The sequence below is a fragment of the Salvelinus sp. IW2-2015 genome, linkage group LG37 (assembly GCF_002910315.2).
Source record: "Salvelinus sp. IW2-2015 linkage group LG37, ASM291031v2, whole genome shotgun sequence".
Classification (NCBI taxonomy): Eukaryota; Metazoa; Chordata; class Actinopteri; order Salmoniformes; family Salmonidae; genus Salvelinus; species Salvelinus sp. IW2-2015.
The window spans coordinates 4,392,551-4,415,490 of record NC_036876.1 but is presented as its reverse complement, the minus strand read 5'-3'; the positions used below and the strand labels follow the sequence as shown (position 1 = coordinate 4,415,490).

Genomic DNA, 22,940 nt, shown 5'->3' with positions numbered 1-22,940 from the left:
GATTCCATATGTGTTATTTCATAGTTATGGCTTCACTTATTCTACAATGTAGAAAATAGTAAAATTAAAGATAAACCCTTGAATGAGCAGGCATGTCCAAGCTTTTGACTGGTTATGTATGTGTTTATTGGGGTGGCGGGTAGCCTAGTGGTTAGCGCGTTGGGCCAGTAGCCGAAAGGTTGCTAGATCGAATCCCCGAGCTGACAAGGTCAAAATCTGTTGTTCTGCCCCTGAACAAGGTAGTTAACCCACTGTTTCTAGGCCGTCATTGTAAATAATAATTTGTTCCTAACTGACTTGCCTAGTTAAATAAAAAAGTATATATATACATATACTATAGTTCAAAAGTTTGGGGTGACTTGGAAATGTCCCTTTTTTTTTTTAAAGAAAGGCACTTTTGTCCGTAAAAATAACACCAAATTGATCAGAAATACAGTGTGGACATGGTTCATGTTGTAAATGACTATTGTAGCTGTAAACCGCCCATTTATCATTTATCAGCAACTATCACTCCTGTGTTCCAGTGACACATTGTTTTAGTTAATCCAAGTTTGTCATTTTAAATGGCTAATTGATCATTAGAAAACCCTTTTGCAATTATGTTAGCGCAGCTCTAAACTGTTCTGATTTAAAGAAGAAATAAAACTGACCTTTAGACTAGTTGAGTGTCTGGAGCATCAGCATTTGTGGGTTCGATTACAGGCTCAAAATGGCCAGAAACAAAGAACTTTCTTCAAAAACTCATCAGTCTATTGTTCTGAGAAATGAAGGCTATTCCATGCGAGAAATGTATGAGATCTTCAGTTTCTTGGCCAACGTCGTGTACTACTCCCTTCACAGAACAGCTCAAACTGGCTCTAAGCAGAATAGAGTGGGAGGCCCCGGTGCACAATTGAGCAAGAGGACAAGTACATAAGTGTCTAGTTTGAGAAACAGACGCCTCACAAGTCCTTAACTGGCAGCTTCATTAAATGGTARCCGCACAACACCAGTTTCAAAGTCAGCAGTGAAGAGGTGACTTCGGGATGCTGTCCTTCTCAATTAACTTCTCAATATTGTTTAGTCCATTTTGAGAGAACGTGAAAAAATATATAATAATTAGGGGCGGGAATAGGCTTCCATACTCTCTCCCTGTGTATTCCTAAATTTAGGGATGCATGATATATCGGTGAACATATCGGTATCGGCCGATATTCGCTAAAAATGCCAACATCTGTGTCGGCCGATGTGCAAAAGCTGACTTGCATACCTAAATAATGTAGGTACATGACGTAATGACGCCACGTAAAATTTTGTACTACAGTGCAACACAGCATTCCTAACCTACCCCACAATGTCTGCTGTGTGGATCAAGCAGTCATTTGAAAGAGTAACAATTTAAGCGAGACAACTCAAAGGCTAAGTCCATTAAAGCCAAGATAATGGATTTCATTGCCCTTGACAATCAACCGTTCTGTCGTGGGTGATGTTGGCTTTCGCCGACTGGTCGAGCACCGGTTAACACTACCAAGTGCGCTATTTTTCCGATGTTGTCCTACTTGAGTTACACAGTAATAGCGTCACTGCTATTAGCTGCATGACATGCATACCATGGAATGCTGTTTAGGTATTTGCGTGTCAAAAAAGATACAGTAGCACTGTCAAAGTTGTACAAAAAGTCAGCAAACACCGGCCATGAACGATGTGTTTACAATACCGCGTTGGTAATAAAGCATAATTTGTTCGACCGCTACTGCTGGGGTAGCTAGCTTTAGCTTGGTACCTAGCTAGCACCAATACAACCAGCCTGAAAACAATGACCAGTAAAAACTGCAGTCATTTTAATTATTCTTAGCAATGATTTGTATCATCAATCCTTGTAAGTATTGGCTAGGTTGCCACTTGTTGTTCGCCTATTGAAATTGTAACTTCAGTTCATGAAAATAAATAGCTACCCAGCTACCTAACCCTGTTGCCCAAAGCTAATGTTATAAGTCGCCAGCTAGCTTCATCTGGCTAGTGTACTTGAGGCTCGATCAGGTTGTGTTGTGAAGCTAGCCAAATTAAGGCATAGGCACAATAGTGGAATTTGCAGTTTGTCAATGACTGATGCAAATGAATAAAAAATAGTAGAATTATGCCATTTTTATTTTGAAGGCTAACCGCAAAGTCCATTATTGTGGCTAATCCTTATTGTGCCTAGCTTCACATAGATGGGTCCAGCCATCATTAATCAAATAAGAATTCTCTTATAAATTAGGGTTATTTTAGATGACAGCTATATAGTTAGCTAGATTGTCGTTTGGCTATGTTTTTGGGGAAGAACATTGTTTGCACAAGTTCCACAGACGTGTGACTAACAGAAATGTGTCCCTGAACAAAAGGGGTCAAAATCAAAGTCATTATCTGGTGTGGCCACCAGTTGCATTAAGCACTGCAGTGCATCTCCTCATGTACTGCACCAGATTTGCCAGTTCTTGCTGTGAGATGTTACCCCACTTTTCCACCAAGGCACCTGCAAGTTCCTGGACATTTCTGGGGGGAATGTTCCTAGCCCTCACCCTCGGATCCAACAGGTCCCAGATGTGCTCAATGGGATTGAGATCAGGGCTCTTTGCTGGACATGGCAGAACACTGACATTCCTGTCTTGCAGGACATCACGCACAGAACTAGCAGTGTGGCATTGTCATGCTGGAGGGTCATGTCAGGATGAGCCTGCAGGATGGGTACCACATGAGGGAGGAGGATGTCTTCCCTGTAACGCACAGCGTTGAGATTGCCTGAAATGACGTCAAGTTCAGTCGGATGATGATGTTAAACACCACCCCAGACCATGATGCACCCTCCACCTCCAAATCGATCCCACTCCAGAGTACAGGCCTCGGTGTAACGCTCATTCCTTATACGATAAACGCGAATCCGACCATCACCCCTGGTGAAACAAAACCGCGACTCGTCAGTGAAGAGCACTTTTTGCCAGTCCTGTCTGGTCCAGTGACGGTGGGTTTGTGCCCATAGGTGACGTTGTTGCCAGTGATGTCTGGTGAGAACCTGCCTTACAATATGCCTACAAGCCCTCAGTCCAACCACTCTCAGCCTATTGCGGACAGTCTGAGCACTGATGAAGGGATTGTGCGTTCCTGGTGTAACTCGGGCAGTTGTTGTTGCGGAGGTAGCGGTCCTGCTGCTGGGTTGTTGCCCTCCTACGGCCTCCTCCACGTCTCCTGATGTACTGGCCTGTCTCCTGGTAGCACCTCCATGCTCTGGACACTACGCTGACAGACACAGCAAACCTTCTTGCCACAGCTCGCATTGATGTGCCATCCTGGATGAGCTGCACTACCTGAGCCACCTGTGTGGGTTGTAGACTCCGTCTCATGCTACCACTAGAGTGAAAGCACCGCCAGCATTCAAAAGTGACCAAAACATCAGCCAGGAAGCATAGGAACTGAGAAGTGGTCTGTGGTCACCACCTGCAGAACCACTCCTTTATTGGGGTGCTTGCTAATTGCCTATACTTTCCACCTGTTGTCTATTCCATTTGCACAACAGCATGTGAAATTTATTGTCAATCAGTGTTGCTTCCTAAGTGGACAGTTTGATTTCACGGAAGTGTGGTTGACTTGGAGTTACATTGTGTTGTTTAAGTGTTCCTTTTATTTTTTTGAGCAGTGTACTAATAATATGCTTATATTAGCATCTGGGACAGAGGAGGCAGTTCAGTTTGGGCACGCAATTCATCAAAAGTGAAAATGCTGCCCCCTATCCCCTAAAAAGTTAACAACCGTTCCACAGGTGCATGTTCATTAATTGTTTAGGGTTCATTGAACAAGCATGGAAACAGTGTAACTTCTACCGAGTCAGAAACCCGGATCCGGGAGCACCCCCACCAGTAAAAAAGCTGAATAGCATAGCTAGCATAGCGTCACAAGTAAATAGTAGCATCAAATATCATTCAATCACAAGTCCAGATACCAGATGAAAGATCCACTTCTTGTGAATCCAGCAATCATTTCTGATTTTTAAAATGTTTTACAGGGAAGACACAATATGTAAATCTATTAGCTAACCACGTTAGCAAAGACACCATTTTTCTTTGTCCACCATTTTTTCTCTCCACCAGTAGCTATCACCAATTCGGCCAAATAAAGATATTGATAGCCACTAACCAAGAAAAAACCTCATCAGATGACAGTCTGATAACATATTTATTGTATAGGATAGTTTTTGTTAGAAAAATGTGCAATATTCAGGTAGAAAACATAGTTTACAATTGCACCCACCATCACAACTCGACTAGAATAAATACAGAGAGCAACGTGTATTACCAATTTACTCATCATAAAACATTTCATAAAAATAGACAAAGCATTAGCAATGGAAGACACAATCTTGTGAATTCAGACAATATTTCAGATTTTCTAAGCGTTTACAGCGAAAACACATAAATCGTATATAGGCATACCACATGTGCAAACGTTACCCAGCATGAATCCAAGGCAAGGGGAGGATAACGTTATGATCACCAAAATATATTAATTTTCACTAACCTTCTCAGAATTCTTCGATGACACTCCTGTAACATCATATTACACATACATATAGAGTTTTGTTTCGAAAATTGCATATTTAGCCACAAAAAACGTGGTTATACAATGAGAATAGTAGAAAACTGGCCTGAATGTCGGGGCGCTATCTTTGAGAGTGATCTAGTCTAATCGATAGCTAATCATAAACTTGACTAAAAAATACAGGGTTGACAGGAATCGAAAGACAAATTAGTTCTTAATGCAATCGCTGACTTACATTTCTAAAATTATCCTTACTGTGCAATACCGGGTCCGCCAAGCGAAGCTACACATAACAAAATGGCGATATATGCGTTTAAATTTTTTCAACAGAACAGCGATTTATCATCATAAATAGTTCTTACTGTGAGCTGTTCTTCCATCAGTATCTTGGGCAATGTATCCTTACTGTGAGCTGTTCTTCCATCAGTATCTTGGGCAATGTATCCTTTCTTGGGTCTAATCTTCTTTTGGTCGAAAGATGTCCTCTTGTCCGTCGAAATGCCCACTAACGTTCGACCGGGACCCCGAAACGTGCCCGGCGCTTCAAAGTGCATCACAAAGCAATGCCCCAAAATCGCACTAAACGGATATAAATTGCTATAAAACGGTTTAAATTAACTACCTTATGATGTTTTTAACACCTATAACGAGTAAAAACATGACCGGCGATATATAAGTGGCTAAACCAACGCTTGGAAAGAGAGCCAGTCCGACGTCCATCTTGCGTCAGGCGCAGCAGGAAAAGAACGGTACATCCGGTCTTTCGCGTTTTATACAGGCCCTGATTGCGCAATCGACTCCATTCAAWTTGTCACCTCTTACTGACATATAGAGGAAGGCATGGGCAGTGTTTGTATCCTCATAGGATTTACAGGGACTTTAAAACTGACCTGGGACCAGAGGCCAAKATTTCTGAAATCTCACTCCATATCAGGAAAAGTGCTGTAGAATGAGTTCTGTTTCACTCAGAGACATAATTCAAACGGCTATAGAAACTAGAGTGTTTTCTATCCAATAATAACTATAATATGCATATTGTACGAGCAAGAATTGAGTATGAGGCAGTTTAATTTGGAGACGATAAATGCTAACGTTGAAACAGCACCCCCTATATTGAGAAAAGGTTAACCTCTCTAGGGTACGTGAGACGGTAGCGTCCCACCTCTTCAACAGCCAGTGAAACTGCAGGGCGCCAAATTCAAAACAAAAGAAATCCCATAATTGAAATTCCTCAAACATACATGTATTTTACACCATTTTAAAGATAKATTTGTTGTAAATCCAGCCAACATGTCAGATTTCAAAAAGGCTTTACGACGAAAGCACACCAAACGATTATGTTAGGTGAGTGCCTATTCACAGAAAACCACAGCCATTTTTCCAGCCAAAGAGAGGAGTCACAAAAAGCAGAAATATAGATAAAATTAATCACTAACCTTTGATCTTCATCAGATGACACTCATAGGACTTCATGTTACACAATCCATGTATATTTTGTTTGGTAAAGTTCATATTTATATCCAAAAATCTCAGTTTACCATGGCGTGTTATGTTCAGTAGTTCCAGAACATCCGGTGATTTTTCAGAGAGCCACATCAATTTACAGGAATACTCATAATAAACATTGCTAATAGATACAACTGTTATGCATGGAATTTTAGATGCACTTCTCCTTAATGCAACGGCTGTGTCAGATTTTGAAAAAGCTTTACGGAAAAAACAAACCATGCAATAATCTGAGTCAGCACTCCGGAGCCCAATCAAGAAACAAATATATCCGCCATATTGTGCAGTCAACATAAGTCAGAAAAAACATAAACATTCACTTACCTTTGATGATCTTCATCAGAATGCACTCCCAGGAATCCCAGTTCCACAATAAATGTTTGTTTTGATCGATAATGTCCATTTATGTCAATTCCTCCTTGTTGTTCTAGCGTTCAGTACACTTTACAAACTCACGACGCGCGGTCAAGTCCAGCGGAAAGTACGGATGAAAAGTTAAAGGTATATTTTACTGTCCGTAAAAACATGACAAACAAGTTATTTGTTTGTTTTTAACATAATTCTTCAATAATGTTCCAACTGGAGAATTAATTTGTCTTCAGAAGTGCGATGGAACAGAGCTCGGTCTCACATGAACGCGCATGGTCAGCTCATGTTCAGGTCATGATAGACCCTACTCAATCCTCTCTCATTCGCCCCCACTTTACAGTAGAAGCAATAGACAAGGTTCTAAAGACTGTTGACATCTAGTGGAAGCCTTAGGAAGTGCAACATTACCAATATCCCACTGTATCTTCAATAGGAGCCGAGTTGAAAATTGACCAACCTCAGATTTCCCTCTTCCTGGTTGGATTTTTTCTAAAGTTTTTGTCTGCCAAATGAGTTCTGTTATACTCACAGACATTTAAACAGTTTTAGAAACTTCTGAGTTTTCTAGCCAAATATAATAATAATATGCATTTTCTAGCTTTTATGGCTTTGTAGCAGGCCGTTTACTCTGGGAATGCTTTTCATCCGGACGTGAAAATACTGCCCCCTACCCCAAAGAAGTTAAACCATTTACAATAAAGACCTGTGAAGTTATTTGGATTTTTACAAATGTTCTTTGAAAGACCGGGTACTGAAAAAGGGATGTTTCTTTTTAAAAATATATATTTTTTGAGTTTAGATATATAGAGATCTGTTTTTCTTGAGCGGATGGTCATGGAGCCAAATAAATTGTGGACAGCAACTTAATTAAATATATACTTCTCCTTAATGCAACCACTGTCAGATTTCAAAAAAGTTTTGCGGAAAAAGCACACCATGCAATAATCTGAGTACAGCGCTCAGGCACCAAAACAAGCTATACAGATACCCGCCATGTTGTGGAGTCAACAGAAGTCAGAAATAGCATTATAAATATTCACTTACCTTTGATCTTCTTCGGAATGCACTCCCAGGAATCCCAGATACCACAAATGTTTGTTTTATCCGATAAAGTCCATAATTTATGTCCAAATACCTCCTTTTTATTTGCGTTTAGTTCACAAATTCACGAGGCGCAGGCACTTAGTCCAGACAAAGTAAAAAAATTCCATTACAGTTTGTAGAAACACGAGAAACAAAGTATTGAATCAACCTTTAGGATGTTTTTATCATAAATCTTTAATAATTTTCCAACCGGACAATTCCTTTGTCTTTAGAAATGAAAAGGAACGCAGCTCACTCTCACGGCCGCGCGCATTACTTAGCTCATGGCATTCTGCCAGACCCCTTAGTCAAACAGCTCTTATTTGCTCCCCCTCACAGTAGAAGCCTGAAACAAGGTTCTAAAGACTGTTGACATCCAGTGGATGCCTTAGGAAGTGCAATCGGGTCAACTTTTACACTGTGTATTCGATAGGCCAAGAGTTGAAAACCTATACACCTCAGATTTCCCACTTCCTGTTTGGATTTTTTCTCAAGTTGTCGTCTGCCAAATGAGTTATGTTATACTCACAGACATCATTTAAACAGTTTTAGAAACTTCAGAGTGTTTTCTATCCAAATCTTCTAGTAATATGCATAGCTTAGCTTCTGGGCCTGAGTAGCAAGCAGTTTGCTCTGGGCACCTTATTCATCCAAGCTACTCAATACTGCCCCCCAGCCATAAGAAGTTAACCACAAGAAGCCCAAATGGATATATTTGACTAAAACATAATAATTTCAAACCTTGCTTACATTTTGTTAACGATCACATGTACACTTTATATACAAAATAATGTGGACACCCCTTCAAATTAATGGATTCGGCTATTTCAGCCACACCCGTTGTTGACAGGTGCATAAAATTGAGCACACAGCCATGCAATCGCCATAAACAAACTGAAGAGCTCAGTGACTTTCACCGTGCCACCTTTACAACAAGTCTATCAACTTTTTGCCCTGCTAGAGCTTCCCCGGTAAGTGCTGTTATTGTGAAGTGTAAACATCTAGGATCAAAAACGGCTCAGCCGCCAAGTGGTAGGTCACAAGCTCACAGTACGTGACCATGGAGTGCTGGAGCGCTTAGCGTGTAAAAATCATCTGTCCTCGGTTGCAACACTCGCTACCGAGCTCTTGAAGCAATGTCAGCACAAGAACTGTTCGTCGGGAGCTTAATGAAATGGGTTTCCATGGCCGAGCAGCCACACACAAGCCTAAGATCCCCATACGCAATGCCAAGCATTGGCTGGAGTGACGTAAAGCTCGCTGCCATTGGACTCTGGATCATTAGAAACACGTTCTCCTGGAGTGATGAATCATGCTTCACCATATGGCAGTCCGATGGACAGATCTGACCTGCCTCGATGCATAGTGCCAACTAAAGTTTGGTGACGGAAGAATGTCTCGGGCTGTTTTCCATGGTTCGGGCTTGGCCCCTTAGTTTCAGTGAAGGGTAATCTAAACGATACAGCATACAATGACATTGTACACTATTCTGTGCGTCCAACTTTGTGGCAACAGTTTGGGGAAGGCCCTTTACGGTTTCAGCATGAGCGGATTTGCTGGAGCGGATTTGCTGGTATTTGTAGTCTTATGTCCAACAATATTAAAACAGAAGAAAAAAAACCTTCCTTACACAGGTGCTTACAGGGACGTCGTCCTATACCAGGGTTGTGTAGAGTAGACCTGGCACCCCCACGCCAGAGTGGTCCGTCTTTGGGCATGTGGGGAGTTATCCTAGTGCAGCACATGGCTGGAGAAGGAGTGACCTCACTGTACCACCGGGAATGACACTCTAACCTCTGCTCTCATGCCAAAAGGCTTGCCTGACCTTTGACCTGGTAGTAAAATGAACACCATTCATTAGAACTACTTCAGTAAGCCATGTATTGGAATATACTATGTCTGTCTCCTTTCATCAAACAAGGTAGCTATCCAAAGTGGGGTTTTCTTCTCTTTCCCCCTTCTGGTAACTACTAGCTAGCTAGTCTCTGTGGTACTAGCCTGCAGTTTGAGTGACAGCAACACAGACAGTGGCAGTTTGAATTGCACTGTCACAACACAATCTGGCGTCCCTCTGGCTCATTGGCCGTCTCTCTGGGGCCGTCTCTCTCTGCCTAAAAGTGGCAGCAGTAGAACTGAAGTTATTGTTAGATTGTGTAGTATAAGGGAATCTTGATGCTATCACTTGTAAGGGCTTTCAGTATGTATAATGCCTGCGCTGCCTCTCGAAACCTTAGGTTTCCTTTCCAGCAGGTGAAGCTCTGACAATCACTCTCCCTCTCAGGCCTTGGCTTCATTATCCCAGTATACTAGCCTTGATGCTATCACTTGTAAGGGCTTTCAGTATGTATAATGCCTGCGCTGCCTCTCGAAACCTTAGGTTTCCTTTCCAGCAGGTGAAGCTCTGACAATCACTCTCCCTCTCAGGCCCTAGTGCCACTGCCAGCGACCTCTTGCCCCCATATAAGGCAGTGTAACACTGAGCACCATGGCAACCTCCCTCCACTACTCCCAACTCCCACCCTCATGGGGAGTTAATGGCACAGTGTGACAGATCTGTAGAGAGCTGACTGATGGATGGGGGACAGATTTGGAGGAGGAGTCTCTCTTGTAATGGCTGTTGATCCAGTATCACCTAACTTTCTCCAGTGGGGAGGGTCTTGTGCACTTTTGTCAACATTTGAATAAACATTCTACATTTTTGCAAAGCACAACGTTTCATCACATTGAGTCCATGTTACTGTAGAAAAGGACTCAACTGCACGAATGCCCCGCCGTCCCCTCTTCAGTCAGCTGTTCCACAATTTATTATTTTTAAACAGTTATGCAGGTTATTTTATTTTCAGGACTCTTCATCCATAACCGTGCCAGCCCTAGAGACCTGTTTTTACCCTCTGACACGCATACGCATCAACCTTTTCTCCTCTTTTTCAGGGGTTCATCAAAGATGTCCACGAAGACTCACTCACAATAGTATTTGAAAACAAGTAAGTTGTTATTTACACTCATGTGTACGTGTAGTAGCCCCTCTATTTGTGAGTTACTGAGTCACAGGTTTATCCTAGTTAGAAACACACACCAGTCTACCCACGCTGCTCAAATCATCGCTCTCCCCCATTCCCTTGGGTTTGTTTTACTCTCTCTTCCTGAAATCCCCATTTCAGCACCACTTGTGCTCGGGACACAGCTGTCCTCAAAACCCTTTTTAGTAACTCCTAACCCCCTCCCCGTTCCTCTTTCTCTAGTTGACTCTGTCTGTCGTCTGTGGTGTCCCTAAATATAGTCCTCTGAGGTGTACAGGCAGGCGCACTGGACAGTGGCCCCTGACATTCTTGAGATGGTTCTGCTGTTCCAACACCCCCCCCCCCCCTGCCTTGTGGAGGAGTAGCTGTTTGTGTGAGATACTGCAATACTGAGTGAAACCTGTGATTTCTATGAGTGTCTGCTTCGGCACTATTTTAAGAATGTCTTGTCCATATTTTCACCACTGTCCTCAACCTGTATACAGTTCAACCCTATTTTATGAGGGCTAGCCTATATTAAAATGATCATGAACCCCCTCAGTGAGCATAAGTATCTTTCTGTGAATTTGATGCCAGTAGGTTGAAATAAGCTGCAGTCCATTGAGCTGTTTTTAGACCGAGCTCTCGTTTTTAGTATTTTAGATAAATGCACACACTACCTCCCCGATATACTAGTTCTGTAATCTACTGACGTTTCTGATGATTTTAATCGTCTCTCTCACTTTGCCTTTATACACAGTCTATATGTAGATAATTTATCTACTGTAGATTATAGGTGCCATCTTAGGTTCATTACCAAATGTAATTGAGTTACACTCAGTAAGTTTATGGCTTTTCCCATTGCAAACAGAGTTGAAGTCGGAAGTTTACATACACTTAGGTTGGAGTCATTAACTTGTTTTTCAACCACTCCTCAAATTTCTTGTTAACAAACTATAGTTCTGGCAAGTCGGTTAGGACATCTACTTTGTGCATGACACAAGTAATTTTTACAACAATAGTTTACAGACAGATTATTTCACTTATAATTCACTGTATCACAATTCCAGTGGGTCAGAGGTTTACATACACTAAGTTGACTGTGCCTTTAAACAGCTTGGACAATTCCAGAAAATGTCATGGCTTTAGAAGCTTCTGATATGCTAATTGGCAGCATTTGAGTTAATTGGAGGTGTACCTGTGGATGTATTTCAAGGCCTACCTTCAAACTCAGGACCTACCTTCAAACTCAGTGCCTCTTTGCTTGACATCATGGGAAAATCAAAATAAATCAGCCAAGACCTCAGAAAAAAATTGTAGACCTCCAAGTCTGGTTCATCCTTGGGAGCAATTTCCAAATGCCTGAAGTTACCATGTTCATCTGTACAAACAAAGTACGCAAGTATAAACACCATGGGACCACGCAGCCGTCATACCGCTCAGGAAGGAGATGCGTTCTGTCTCCTAGATATGAACGTACTTTGGTATGAAAAGTGCAAATCAATCCCAGAACAACAGCAAAGGACCTTGTGAAGATGTTGGAGGAAACCGGTACAAAAGTATCTATACACAGTAAAACGAGTCCTATATCGACACAACCTGAAAGACCGCTCAGCAAGGAAGAAGACACTGCTCCAAATACGCCATATAAAGGTCAAGCTACGGTTTGCAACTGCACATGGGGACGAAGATCATACTGTTTGGGGAAATGTCCTCTGGTCTGATGAAACAAGAATAGAACTGTTTGGCCATAATGACCATTGTTATGTTTGGAGGAGAAAGGGGGAGGCTTGCAAGCTGAAGAACACCATCCCAACCATGAAGAACCCCCGGGTGCCAGCATCATGTTGTGGGGGTGCTTTGCTGCAGGACGGACTGGTGCACTTCACAAAATAGATGGCATCATGAGGCAGGAAAAGTATGTGGATATATTGAAGCAACATCTCAAGACATCAGTCAGGTTGTTAAAGCTTGGTCGCAAATTGGTCTTCCAAATGGACATTGACCCCAAGCATCCTTCCAAAGTTGGAAAATTTGTGGGCAGAACTGAAAAAGCGCTTGCGAGCAAGGAGGCCTACAAACCTGACTCGGTTAAACCAGCTCTGTCTGGAGGAATGGGCCAAAATTTACCCAACTTATTGTTGAAAGCTTGTGGAAGGCTACCCGAAACGTTTGACCCAAGTTCAACAATTTAAAGGCAATGCTACCAAATACTAATTGAGTGCATGTAAACTTCTGACCCATTGGGAATGTGATGAAAGAAATAAAAGCTGAAATAAATAATTCTCTACTATTATTCTGACATTTCACATTCTTAAAATAAAGTGGTGATCCTAACTGACCTAAAACAGATTTTTTTTACTAGGATTAAATGTCAGGAATTGTGAAACTGAGTTTAAATGTATTTGGCTAAGATGTATGTAAACTTCTGACTTCAACTGTACATTACTTCCTTTCTCTTTCCCTGGCCTTCACTGACTGTCACCATGATATTTGTCTGTCAGCTAGAGAACACCGCCTCAGGCAGCAGGACTATTAAGCCTTATGTTAGGGGTTGACACTCTTTTGGGTGTTGTCTCCTGTGTTTTGCTGTGTTTCTTAGTAGTTCTTTCATTAGGTTCTATGTTCTGGAAGCGCGCACACACACACTGACCTTTTTTTACAAGGAGCATGTGCGTCCCTAAGTTAAAATGTAGGCGCGCGCAGATATTTAGGAGCACAATGAAAAATATGAAACTCCTGGTCTCACAGCAAAATATTTCGCACTATAGAACCCTGCACGCACGCGCATGCAGAGGCAAGAGAAAGTGTTTAAGGTAGTGGACTTGTTTCCTGTTATAAATCACATGACGGGAGGAGGGAGTCAGCCGATGTTGTAGTCTTTCAGGTTTCTCCTGTTTGTAAGATGGCTGACCGGTGTGTGTTTGATTGTTTGTCTTCTCTCCCTGTCCCCTTAAAAAGCTGGCAACCAGAGAGACAGCTGCCCTTCAGTGACGTGCGGCTGCCGCCCCCAGCCGACTACCAAAAGGACATCGGCGAGGGAGATGAGGTTGAGGTACGCCAGGCTGTTCATGTCATGTCGCAGACCCCACTATCTCCCTCTAGGGTTGGAAAACTGATTCTAGAGAAGTTCCAGGAATCTTCCAACCGGGATTTCTGGGGAGGGGGGAATCACGGTTTCCCCCCAGTGAACTGTGATGTCATACAGAGTCCCGTACCATACATTAATCCATATCACTATCAACGGTTTAGTTTGCTTCCTCCGCCATGATTGCAGTCATAGCTGGAGATTACTACCCATGCGGCAGTTCCCTGCTAGTCCAGAGATTACCCGGAGTCCTGTTCACCACGGCAGCGTGATATATAGAGAGAGATTAACCACGTGATTAGCCAGCTAGGATTTCATTCATCACAGCAGCACTCATTATCGCCATGAGACAAACTCATCTCATTGTCCATATCATTTATTTATATCTCATACATTCACAATTATCACTTTCCTATAGGTTTTTCACACCTGAAAGTGATGGTTTATGCTACTTAGATTTCCGAAGAAATATTCCCTCTTTTTGTAATTTTCCAGATATTTTCCTCTCGTACCATCCTTGCTGTATGCGTCCCTAAGCAGGTATTAGGGTTGCAAAATGATGGTAACTTTCCCAGAAATCTTGTTTGGAAGATTCCTGTATACAGGAGGAAATGGGCCTAAAGAGGAAATCCAGATCTATTTTTTAACCAGGGACATGGTGGAATTTTGCATCCCTTGCAGGTATAAACTCTCTCCAGTTTTAAATATCTCTCTACCCCTCCCCAGGTGTACTCCAGGGCCAACGAGCAGGAGCCATGTGGCTGGTGGCTGGCCCGGGTGAGAATGATGAAGGGAGAGGTGAGTCAGGGACTGGTGAGTTAGGGGTTGGGTGCACGCTGGGGCCGGCATGGGGTCGGTGGGGGGGGGGGGGGGGGGTGGCAACGGTGTGTGTTCGTAAGGGGTTGAGTTTCACTCTAATGTGAACAGAGGCATGAAGAATATCTCGATCTCATCCAATACTTTAGCTATTTAGTCCTCTTTTCAAGATCAGTCCAGGTTGTCATTTGGTGCACCCTCGTCATGTGCATGGTGTGTGATGAATCAGCGTTTTACACACCCTCCTCATCCACTATGGGATATCCCTCAGTCATTCCTTGGCTAGACTGACCGACAGCAGTCTAATGTAGGTTAATAGGGTCAGCTAAGGCAGCAGGAAGCGCATGGTGTGTTTAATCCCATACTGTAGGGCCACCCAGACTATACACAGGTTCTAGATTTCATATTGACCCCTACACCTGACGCACTTCTGTAGATCAGAAAGCATTGGTTAGGTGGAATTATGGGGGAAGTTTCACCTAGTCTATGAGAAGGAACACTGAAGCAACTACCATTGTTTTATACCTATTCAATCCTCTCAGATCTTCAGGAGTGGCTAGGTGTTTTCTTCCCGAATCGGCCCCCTATTCCCTATATAGTGCACTACTTTTGACCAGAGCTCTATGGGAATCAAACAGGCAGACTGACTATGGGTCAGTAGGGTGAGACTGAGGAGGCGTTAGTTATTTGAGGCCTCGTGCTGTGTGACGCTAGATACGACAATTGTATTTGGATCTGTGATAAAGCCCTGTTGGAACGTCTGCTTTGTTTAGTGATGGTTTTAATACTGGCCTTAGAGCATGGCGTGTGGTGTGTTCCATCTCTCTCTCGCTCTCTCGGGCTCTCTCTCATTCTGAGCCAGAGGGGACTAGAAAAGGGACTTGGTTCATCAATCAAATGAATAAAACCTAAGCTGGATGAAATATTAAAGAGAAGTGCCATTTTTGATTTACTTTCCCTAAAAACCCTATTAATCTTCAATGCGATGGAGAAATAAGTTGTCTGTGGTATGAATGCAGTCTTGGTCTGTTTTAGATTTGTTGCGGTGTTTGCTCACTAGGTAGTTGGGTAGTATTAACGTGTCTAGCCTGACTGAATATAGCCCCTCGTTATTTGGCCCATATATTCATATGGGTCTGTCTCTATTGATTAAATTCTCTTCAGCACTACTTTTATTTCTCTTGCCATTTCTCTCTCTGAGAACCCTTGTCTCTATTTGAACCCTTCAGTTCTACGTCATCGAGTACGCAGCCTGCGACGCCACATACAACGAGATCGTCACGCACGAACGCATCCGGCCCGTCAACCCCAACAGCCCCTCCTCCCGAAACTCCTTCCACAAGGTCCCCATCGCTGTCCCAGAAGACCTCCGGGACATGTGAGTGTCTGACCCTGGCACTGCACTACACCAGCCTCACCACGCTGTAGCGCTGCACTGTCTGACTGTCTACGGGTGTTACTCCAATAGTCATTGGAGTATATTGCTTTGACATGAAATGGCAAACCTATTTCCTATTTAGTGCACTACTTTTGACCGTTCCGTCTCGTAGTGCACTATGTAGGTTATAGGGTGCTATTTGTGAGGGGGGTTCTTGTTACAGTTAAATACATTGAAATGTCATCTGAGCTCTGTCGTGTTTGGCCAGGCCAATGGCGCCTCTCTCAGTAGCTACATAGTGCGTTGTTATTGTTGTGAGTAACTGTGGATTCACCCAGAGTTTATTGTTGGACCAACAGCTGTGCAAACGACAACATCCACAAAGACTTCAGGAAAGCCATCGGAGCCAACTGTATCTTCTACAGTGCAGCCTCACACGAGCTCACCGTGCTGGTCAGTATCACAACATCTACTGCTTCCAAGGCCTGTGTTCACTAAGCTTCTCAGAGTAGGAGTGCTGATCTAGGATCAATTTAGCCTTTTTAGGTAACTCATAAGGTTATATGGACTGGGGGCTTGATCCTATATCAACACAACTACTCCGACATGTTTTTAACGGACCCTAGTTTTGTCCTTTTTTTCTGTGAAAGTAGCTTTCTCACGCTAATTCTCTCTTTCTCTAGTCAACGAACGAGACGTCAGTAAAGCGTGCTGCTCTCCTGAGCGACATGCACTTCCGCAGCATCCGTACCAAGCTCATGCTCATGTCCCGCAACGAAGAAGCCACTAAACACCTTGAGGTACAAATGTATATCCTGTTCATTCAATTAAAATGTAACTTGGAGACCGGCTATCAAAATGTTGAGACATACACACATTTCTCCTTGCCCCCCAGACCAGTAAGCAGCTGGCGTCAGCATACCAGGAGGAGGTGAAGGTAAGGGAAGACCTGATGGGTCTGGCCATCGGCTCCCACGGTGCCAACATCCAGCAGGCCAGGAAGGTGCCCGGCGTCACCGCCATCGAACTGGAGGAGGAGAGCTGCACCTTCAGGATCTACGGAGAGGTGTGTGGGCGTGTCGTGTTTGTGTGTGTGTTTAGGTGAGAGAGGGGTCTTGGTCTGTGTGGCAGTCTTTGTCTGTGTATAATGGCTTGTTTGCATTGCAGACTCCAGAAGCAGTGAAACTGGCCAGGGTTTTCCTGGAGTTCAAAGAAGACTACTTCCAGGTGCCCAGGAACCTCGTCGGTGAGTTAAAGCACATACCCATGATTTAGTCAATCACAAAATGTCCTGTACAATGCATGTATTGAGAAACAATGATACAATCTCAATTGTTCCATCATTTTCTATTTTAATATAAACCTGACTCGGCCAACTATTCCTTAGTCTCCAAATGTCCACCTTCCCCCCCCCCCCCCCCCCCCCCCCCCCTCCTCTCCCAGGGAAAGTGATCGGCAAGAATGGAAAAGTCATCCAGGAGATCGTAGACAAGTCGGGTGTGGTTCGGGTCCGGATCGAGGGGGACAACGACAAAAAGCTTCCCCGGGAGGAGGTAGGCAGGCAGGGGGCTGGCAGAGAAGACACTGCCCCTAAACAAGAGGTGAATGGAGCGCTGCGGCCGCTCTAACAATAACCGTACCACGGTGTTAATTACCGCTTCTATGTTTTCACCGTCACCACCATCGTCTCTGTCAAAATTCTGATAGCTTTCCCAACATTTCCAGAGATTCTGGTTGGAAGATTTCTGGAATTAGGAGAGAATAAGCAGGAAATCCAGCAGTCCTTCAACTGAGATTTCTGTAAAATCATAAGCTCTGTCTATAGGCTGCCAGTTGTGCCATTTCAGTTTCCACAGCATGTCTGTACTGTACGTCGCCCGTTCTAGGGGGGTTGGCTGGGGTCTCATCGGTTGGTGTTTATCTGTTGTTCAGTGTGCTTTCTTGTGATTGTGAGCGTACACGTAAGTTTTCTAACATGTTTCCTTCAAAGAGAACCCTCTTTCATTCAGCGTATTTCTACATCAACGTAAATACATCGATTCTTTGGCCCTTGCGAAAATGTACAAATGTCCATGACTAAACAGCAGGACTCGCCCTCCTCAAATTCATGACGCGCTCTCCACTAGTAAGTCTGCTCCACCAGTCTACTGTCTTACATTCTCCTCTCCTCCTCTCCAGGGCATGGTCCCCTTCGTCTTTGTGGGAACTAAGGAGAACATCAGCAATGCCCAGGCCCTGCTGGAGTACCATGTGGCCTACCTACAGGTGAGACACAGGCAGAAACCCGTACAGAGACCACCAGACAAATAATAGCCCTCTGCTCATGTCAATCAAACCTCGGATCCCTCTTTTACGGTATCACTGTGGCCTGACAGACCCTTTAGGTTCCGTACTGTCAGCTACAGTGCCTTCAAAGTTTTCACTTGTCTTTTTCCACGTTTTGTTACAGGCTGAACTGTATTTAATTGAGATTTAATGATGTCAGTGGAATTGTTTTTGGAAATGTTTAGAAATTCATTGAAAATGGAAAGCTGAGATGTTTTGAGTCAATACGTATTAAACCCCGTTTGTTATGGCTTAATACGTTAAATGGCCTCTTTGCAATAGTGTTTAACATTTTTAGTACCTCATCTCTGTACCGCACACACACTTATCTGTAAGGTCCCTCAGTCGAGCAGTGAATTTGAAACAGATTCAAACAAAGACCAGAGAGTTTTTCAAATGTCTCGCAAAGGGCACCTATTGGTAGATGGGTAAACATTAAAAAAGCAGATAATGAATGTCCCTTTGAGCATGGTGAAGTTATTAAATACATTTTGGATGGTGTATCAATACACCGTCACTACAAAGATGCAGACATCCTTCCTAACTCAGTTGCCGGAAAGGAAGGAAACTGCGCAGGGATTTCACCATGAGGCCAATGTTGACTTTAAAACAGGGAGTTTAATGGCTGTAATGTGGGAGAACTGAGGTTTGGTCCACATTATAGTCACTCCACAATACTAACCTAAATGACAGAGTGAAAAGGAAGACTGTACAGAATAAAATGTTCCAAAACATGCATCCTTTTGCAAAATTGCACTAATTAAAACTCAATGTCCTGGATACAAAGCTTTATATTTGGGGCAAACACAACACATCACTGTGTACCACTCTTCATATTTTCAAGCATGGTGGTGGCTGCGATGTTATGGGTATGCTACACAAGGACTACACTTTTTTTTTGGGGGGGGGGTAAAAAAGAAACGGAATAATGCTAAGCACAGGCAAAAACCTGGTTGTCTGCTTTCCAACAGACACTGGGAAACAAATGAACCTTTCAGGAGAACAATAACCTGAAACAAGGCCAGTGTACACTGGGGTTACTTACCAAGACCACATTATGTTCCTGAGTGGCATAGTTTTCATGTAAATCACTTAAACCCAAGACTTCAAAATGGCTGTCAAGCAATGTTCAATAACCAACTTCACAGAGCTTGAATAATTTAGAAGAACAATGTGCAAATATTGTACAATCCAGGTGTGCAAAGCTCTTAGACTTTCCCAGAAAGTCTCTCAGCTGTAATCGCTGCCAAAGGTGATTCTAATCTGTATTGATTTAGGGGTTTGAATAGTTATGTAAATTTTATTTCTCTATTTCATTTTCAATAAATTTGCAGGAATGTCTCAACACGTTTTCACTTTATTATTATGGGGTATTGTGTGTAGCTCGAATTCAGGCTGTAACAGAACAATGTGGAGTAAGTCGATGGGTATGAATACTTTCTCAAGGCACTGTATATGTTGACCCTATATGCCTCTGAATATCTAGAGTAAGCCTAGGCACTGAATGACTGGGCCAATGGCCTGAATATACACGCATGGTAGGAGTTCCCCTTACCCACAGTTCTAGGATCAAATTACCCTCCCCCATCATAACCTTAACCATAGAAGGCAATTAATATCTGACCCTGAATCAGGAGCAAGTTCTAATCTACCTACTTGTGAACATGTGGAAACTAGTGTCTTTCAATAGGTGTTCTGTGTACTGTACACTGTATGGGGACTTGTGGGGGTTCCAGATCATTTCAGCTTGGTCACCTGTCCCCCCTCCATCCACCCTTCACCTCGTGTGAAAGCTGCTGAGAGTAGCTCCGTTTTACCCTTACCCTGTGTGCTTTTATAAATAGTCCCCTGCTCAGGGTTGGGAAGAGGGGGTAGCGGTGTAGATTACAGGTTATCTGGACCCTAGCCTCCCAAAATAACGCCTCTACCCATCCTTGCACCCCCTTGCTCCTGGTCAGCCACCTCCCTCAAGGGTCAGCTGTTCAGCAGCTGTTGCATTCTGAAGTGACACCCTCAGCCACCTCACCTAACCAAAAGGCCCCAGTGAACTGCTGTCAGTGTACTTGATCCCCAGCCCGTACACTCCTAAACTGATCCGGCTACCCACAGTTTTGCCCACACTGCAGAACTGAAAAAGAGAGATGTCAGTCTAGAAAAGGCTTTTTTCCTTCTCTCCAGATACTGAAATTTCACGTCAAACTGTTGCAGTATGGCCCATAGAGCTCCCGTCAAAAGTAGTCCACAATATAGGGAATATGATGCCATTTTGGGATGGGTCCTGTATGTTTCAAAATAAATGTTTGTCAGCCCACAGAGGTCCAGGCTCTTTGCCCACACAAGATATTCTTTCTGTCTGTTGTAATGAAAGAAGACAAGTAGTACTTTCCAATAAACTTCAGTGGACTATTAACAGAATATATTTACATAAGAATACATATGGGAGCAGTCAGCATAGTGCATCAGGACCCACAACTGCAACGCGTTTCAACTAGTCTTCCTCAGGCAGCGTATGTCAATTAGATTTTTTTTATGGACCAAAAAAAGTGCTTTTCTTTCAAACGCAAGGGAATTTCTAAATGACCCCACACTTTTGAACGGTAGTGTGTTCCAACATGTACTCTGCCCAATAGGAATGAGTCTAGGATGTAAGTTCTAACATGTACTTCTGTCTCTCTAACAGGAAGTGGAGCAGCTGCGTCTGGAGCGGCTGCAGATTGATGAGCAACTCCGTCAGATCGGGGTGGGTTATCGTGCTCCCCCTAGTCGGGTCGGGGGCACCGGCCCCGGGGACAGGGAGAAGGGCTACCTGACGGACGAGAGCAGCAACTCCACCAACCTCCACACCTCCCGCATCTACGGAGGCCGCGGCCGAGGACGCAGGCCCTCCAACAGCCAGTACTCTGGATATGGTGACTAGACAACTCCTTTGATCCCTCCCTGTTTATGACAGATTCTGACCTAACAAACCTGGCATGCTTCTTATCTGAATAATTCAATTGCCTTTCTGGGTTGTTAGTTGTTGGTTCTGTGTGATATTAGTTTTTTGCAGGTTACACTCTGTCAATAGTCTTCAGGGACGATGATCTGGTTCAATTTTGAGCTTTGCTACAGTGATCACCAACCAGTCTGACTCTACTAGGAGAACACCCTCTCATGGGTTTGCTGATGAGTTGACTGGTACATACTTAGACTACCAGTAGAACATCCCACGTATGGTGGCAGGTAACTTGGCGTTCAGAGCGTTGGACTAGTAATCCCCGTGCCGACTAGGATGAAAAATTGGTCGATCTTCCCTTGAGCAAGGATCTTAAACCTAATTGCTCCAGGGTCGCTTTTAGTAATGACTGATCCCTGGCAGTGAGTGGGATATAACATTATAAAAAGTCAATTTTACACCACACACTGTACAGGTTACACACTTGTACATGTGTGAACAGGACAAATATAAGCACCCTCTATTTGACATAGACCCCACCCCCCCTGCATCTTCCTCTTTCCTCATGCACACCCTCTCTTTATCCTCTGTTTTTGCTCATCCCTTGTTCCATACCATTTTTTTAATGCTGTATGTTTCTGTCTATGTGTTACAGGTACCAACTCTGAGCAGTCCAACGCCTCTGAGTCTGAGGACCTCAATGAGCGTGACCAGCGGCCTCGGGGCGTGGGTGGAGATGAGCGGGGCTCCCGCCGGGGTGGCAGGGGCCGTGGATCCAACACCGGACGGGGCCGCGGAGGACCTGCCTCACGACCTTCCAACTCAATCAGCTCCGGTACAACACGGGGGGCTAATAGTCCAAGCTAGGGTACTGGGTTGTATTCATTAAGCACCAAATGGAAGATAACTGACAGAATTAGGGAAGTACTGCCTGAACTTGTCCAATGAGAAACGCTAATTTGCGTATTCTGTAGCAAATCGTTTTTCTACAGTTAGCCCTAATGAATAGGACCTGGGTGATATTGGCATCTTCCAGGTCAAACCCCATGGTCTAGTTGTTTCTCATAACTGGAAGGTGGTGCAGTTTGATACTAAGGCATTATCTTGCCATCTCTCACGTTCCCTCTTTCTCTCCCCTGTCCAGTGCTGAGGGACCCGGACAGCAACCCGTTCTCCCTGCTGGAGGGTGAGAGTGAGCAGGGTGACACAGATGCCAGCGAGGGGGTGGGAGAGGTAGACCTCAGGAGACGCTCTCGCCGTCGCCGCAATGACCAGGAGCCCAGTGTGATGGACGCCGCTGCCACAGAGTCAGACAGCCAGGCCGGACCCAACGAGAATGGACTGGGTAGGAAGCCTGGAGGCTTAATTTTGTAGAACGCCAGATGGTTATGCTGTGAGGCTATGTTGAAGTATAATGTTTATTTTCTGACTTCCTATCTCTTATAAAAAACATTTTTACCAGATGAGCAGGGCAGACCCCAGCGCCGCAACAGGAGCCGCCGTCGCCGTAACCGTGGCAACCACCCAGAGGGAGGATCTGCCAGCTGTGACAGACTGCCAGTTGAGGGTGAGTAGTGTGTCAGACCGTCCCTCCATGTTGTCAGTCTGGACCTGGGATAGTTTTCTATTCTCTACCCTATCCTTCCTTAGTCTGATCCCCTCACTGTGTAGTGCTGGGGTTGTCATTATACTGGATCTCCTGGTTACATCACTGTTCTCTGGGTTGTTTGGTTCTGCAGTGACCGTGGCAGACTACATCTCCCGCGCCGAGTCCCAGAGCCGACAGACCCTTCCCCAGGAAACACTCGCTGCTCCCGAGCTCAAGGTATGTGCGCGCACGCACACACACACACGGAGATGTCAGCTTTTAGTGAAACTGTTAAACTGACC

General features: G+C 44.0%; 1 protein-coding gene across 4 annotated transcripts in view; it reads left to right on the top strand.

Annotated features, from left to right (window-relative positions):
* LOC111960420 (FMR1 autosomal homolog 1) overlaps positions 1-22,940 on the top strand; it is a 30,589-nt gene that overhangs the window by 4,974 nt on the left and 2,675 nt on the right. Inside the window, exons 2-16 of one of the 4 annotated variants that reach the window (XM_023982415.2) lie at positions 10,441-10,493; positions 13,470-13,563; positions 14,323-14,394; positions 15,642-15,790; positions 16,150-16,243; positions 16,474-16,590; positions 16,686-16,856; positions 16,958-17,036; positions 17,234-17,343; positions 17,969-18,055; positions 20,796-21,024; positions 21,706-21,885; positions 22,195-22,395; positions 22,513-22,617; positions 22,790-22,875. In XM_023982415.2, coding sequence (XP_023838183.1) covers positions 10,441-10,493; positions 13,470-13,563; positions 14,323-14,394; positions 15,642-15,790; positions 16,150-16,243; positions 16,474-16,590; positions 16,686-16,856; positions 16,958-17,036; positions 17,234-17,343; positions 17,969-18,055; positions 20,796-21,024; positions 21,706-21,885; positions 22,195-22,395; positions 22,513-22,617; positions 22,790-22,875 — 1,827 coding nt within the window. Of the gene's footprint in view, positions 1-10,440; positions 10,494-13,469; positions 13,564-14,322; positions 14,410-15,641; positions 15,791-16,149; positions 16,244-16,473; positions 16,591-16,685; positions 16,857-16,957; positions 17,037-17,233; positions 17,392-17,968; positions 18,056-20,795; positions 21,025-21,705; positions 21,886-22,194; positions 22,396-22,512; positions 22,618-22,789; positions 22,876-22,940 lie in introns of all 4 variants that reach the window. The other 3 variants (XM_023982413.2, XM_023982414.2, XM_023982412.2) reach the window with 3 other exon arrangements.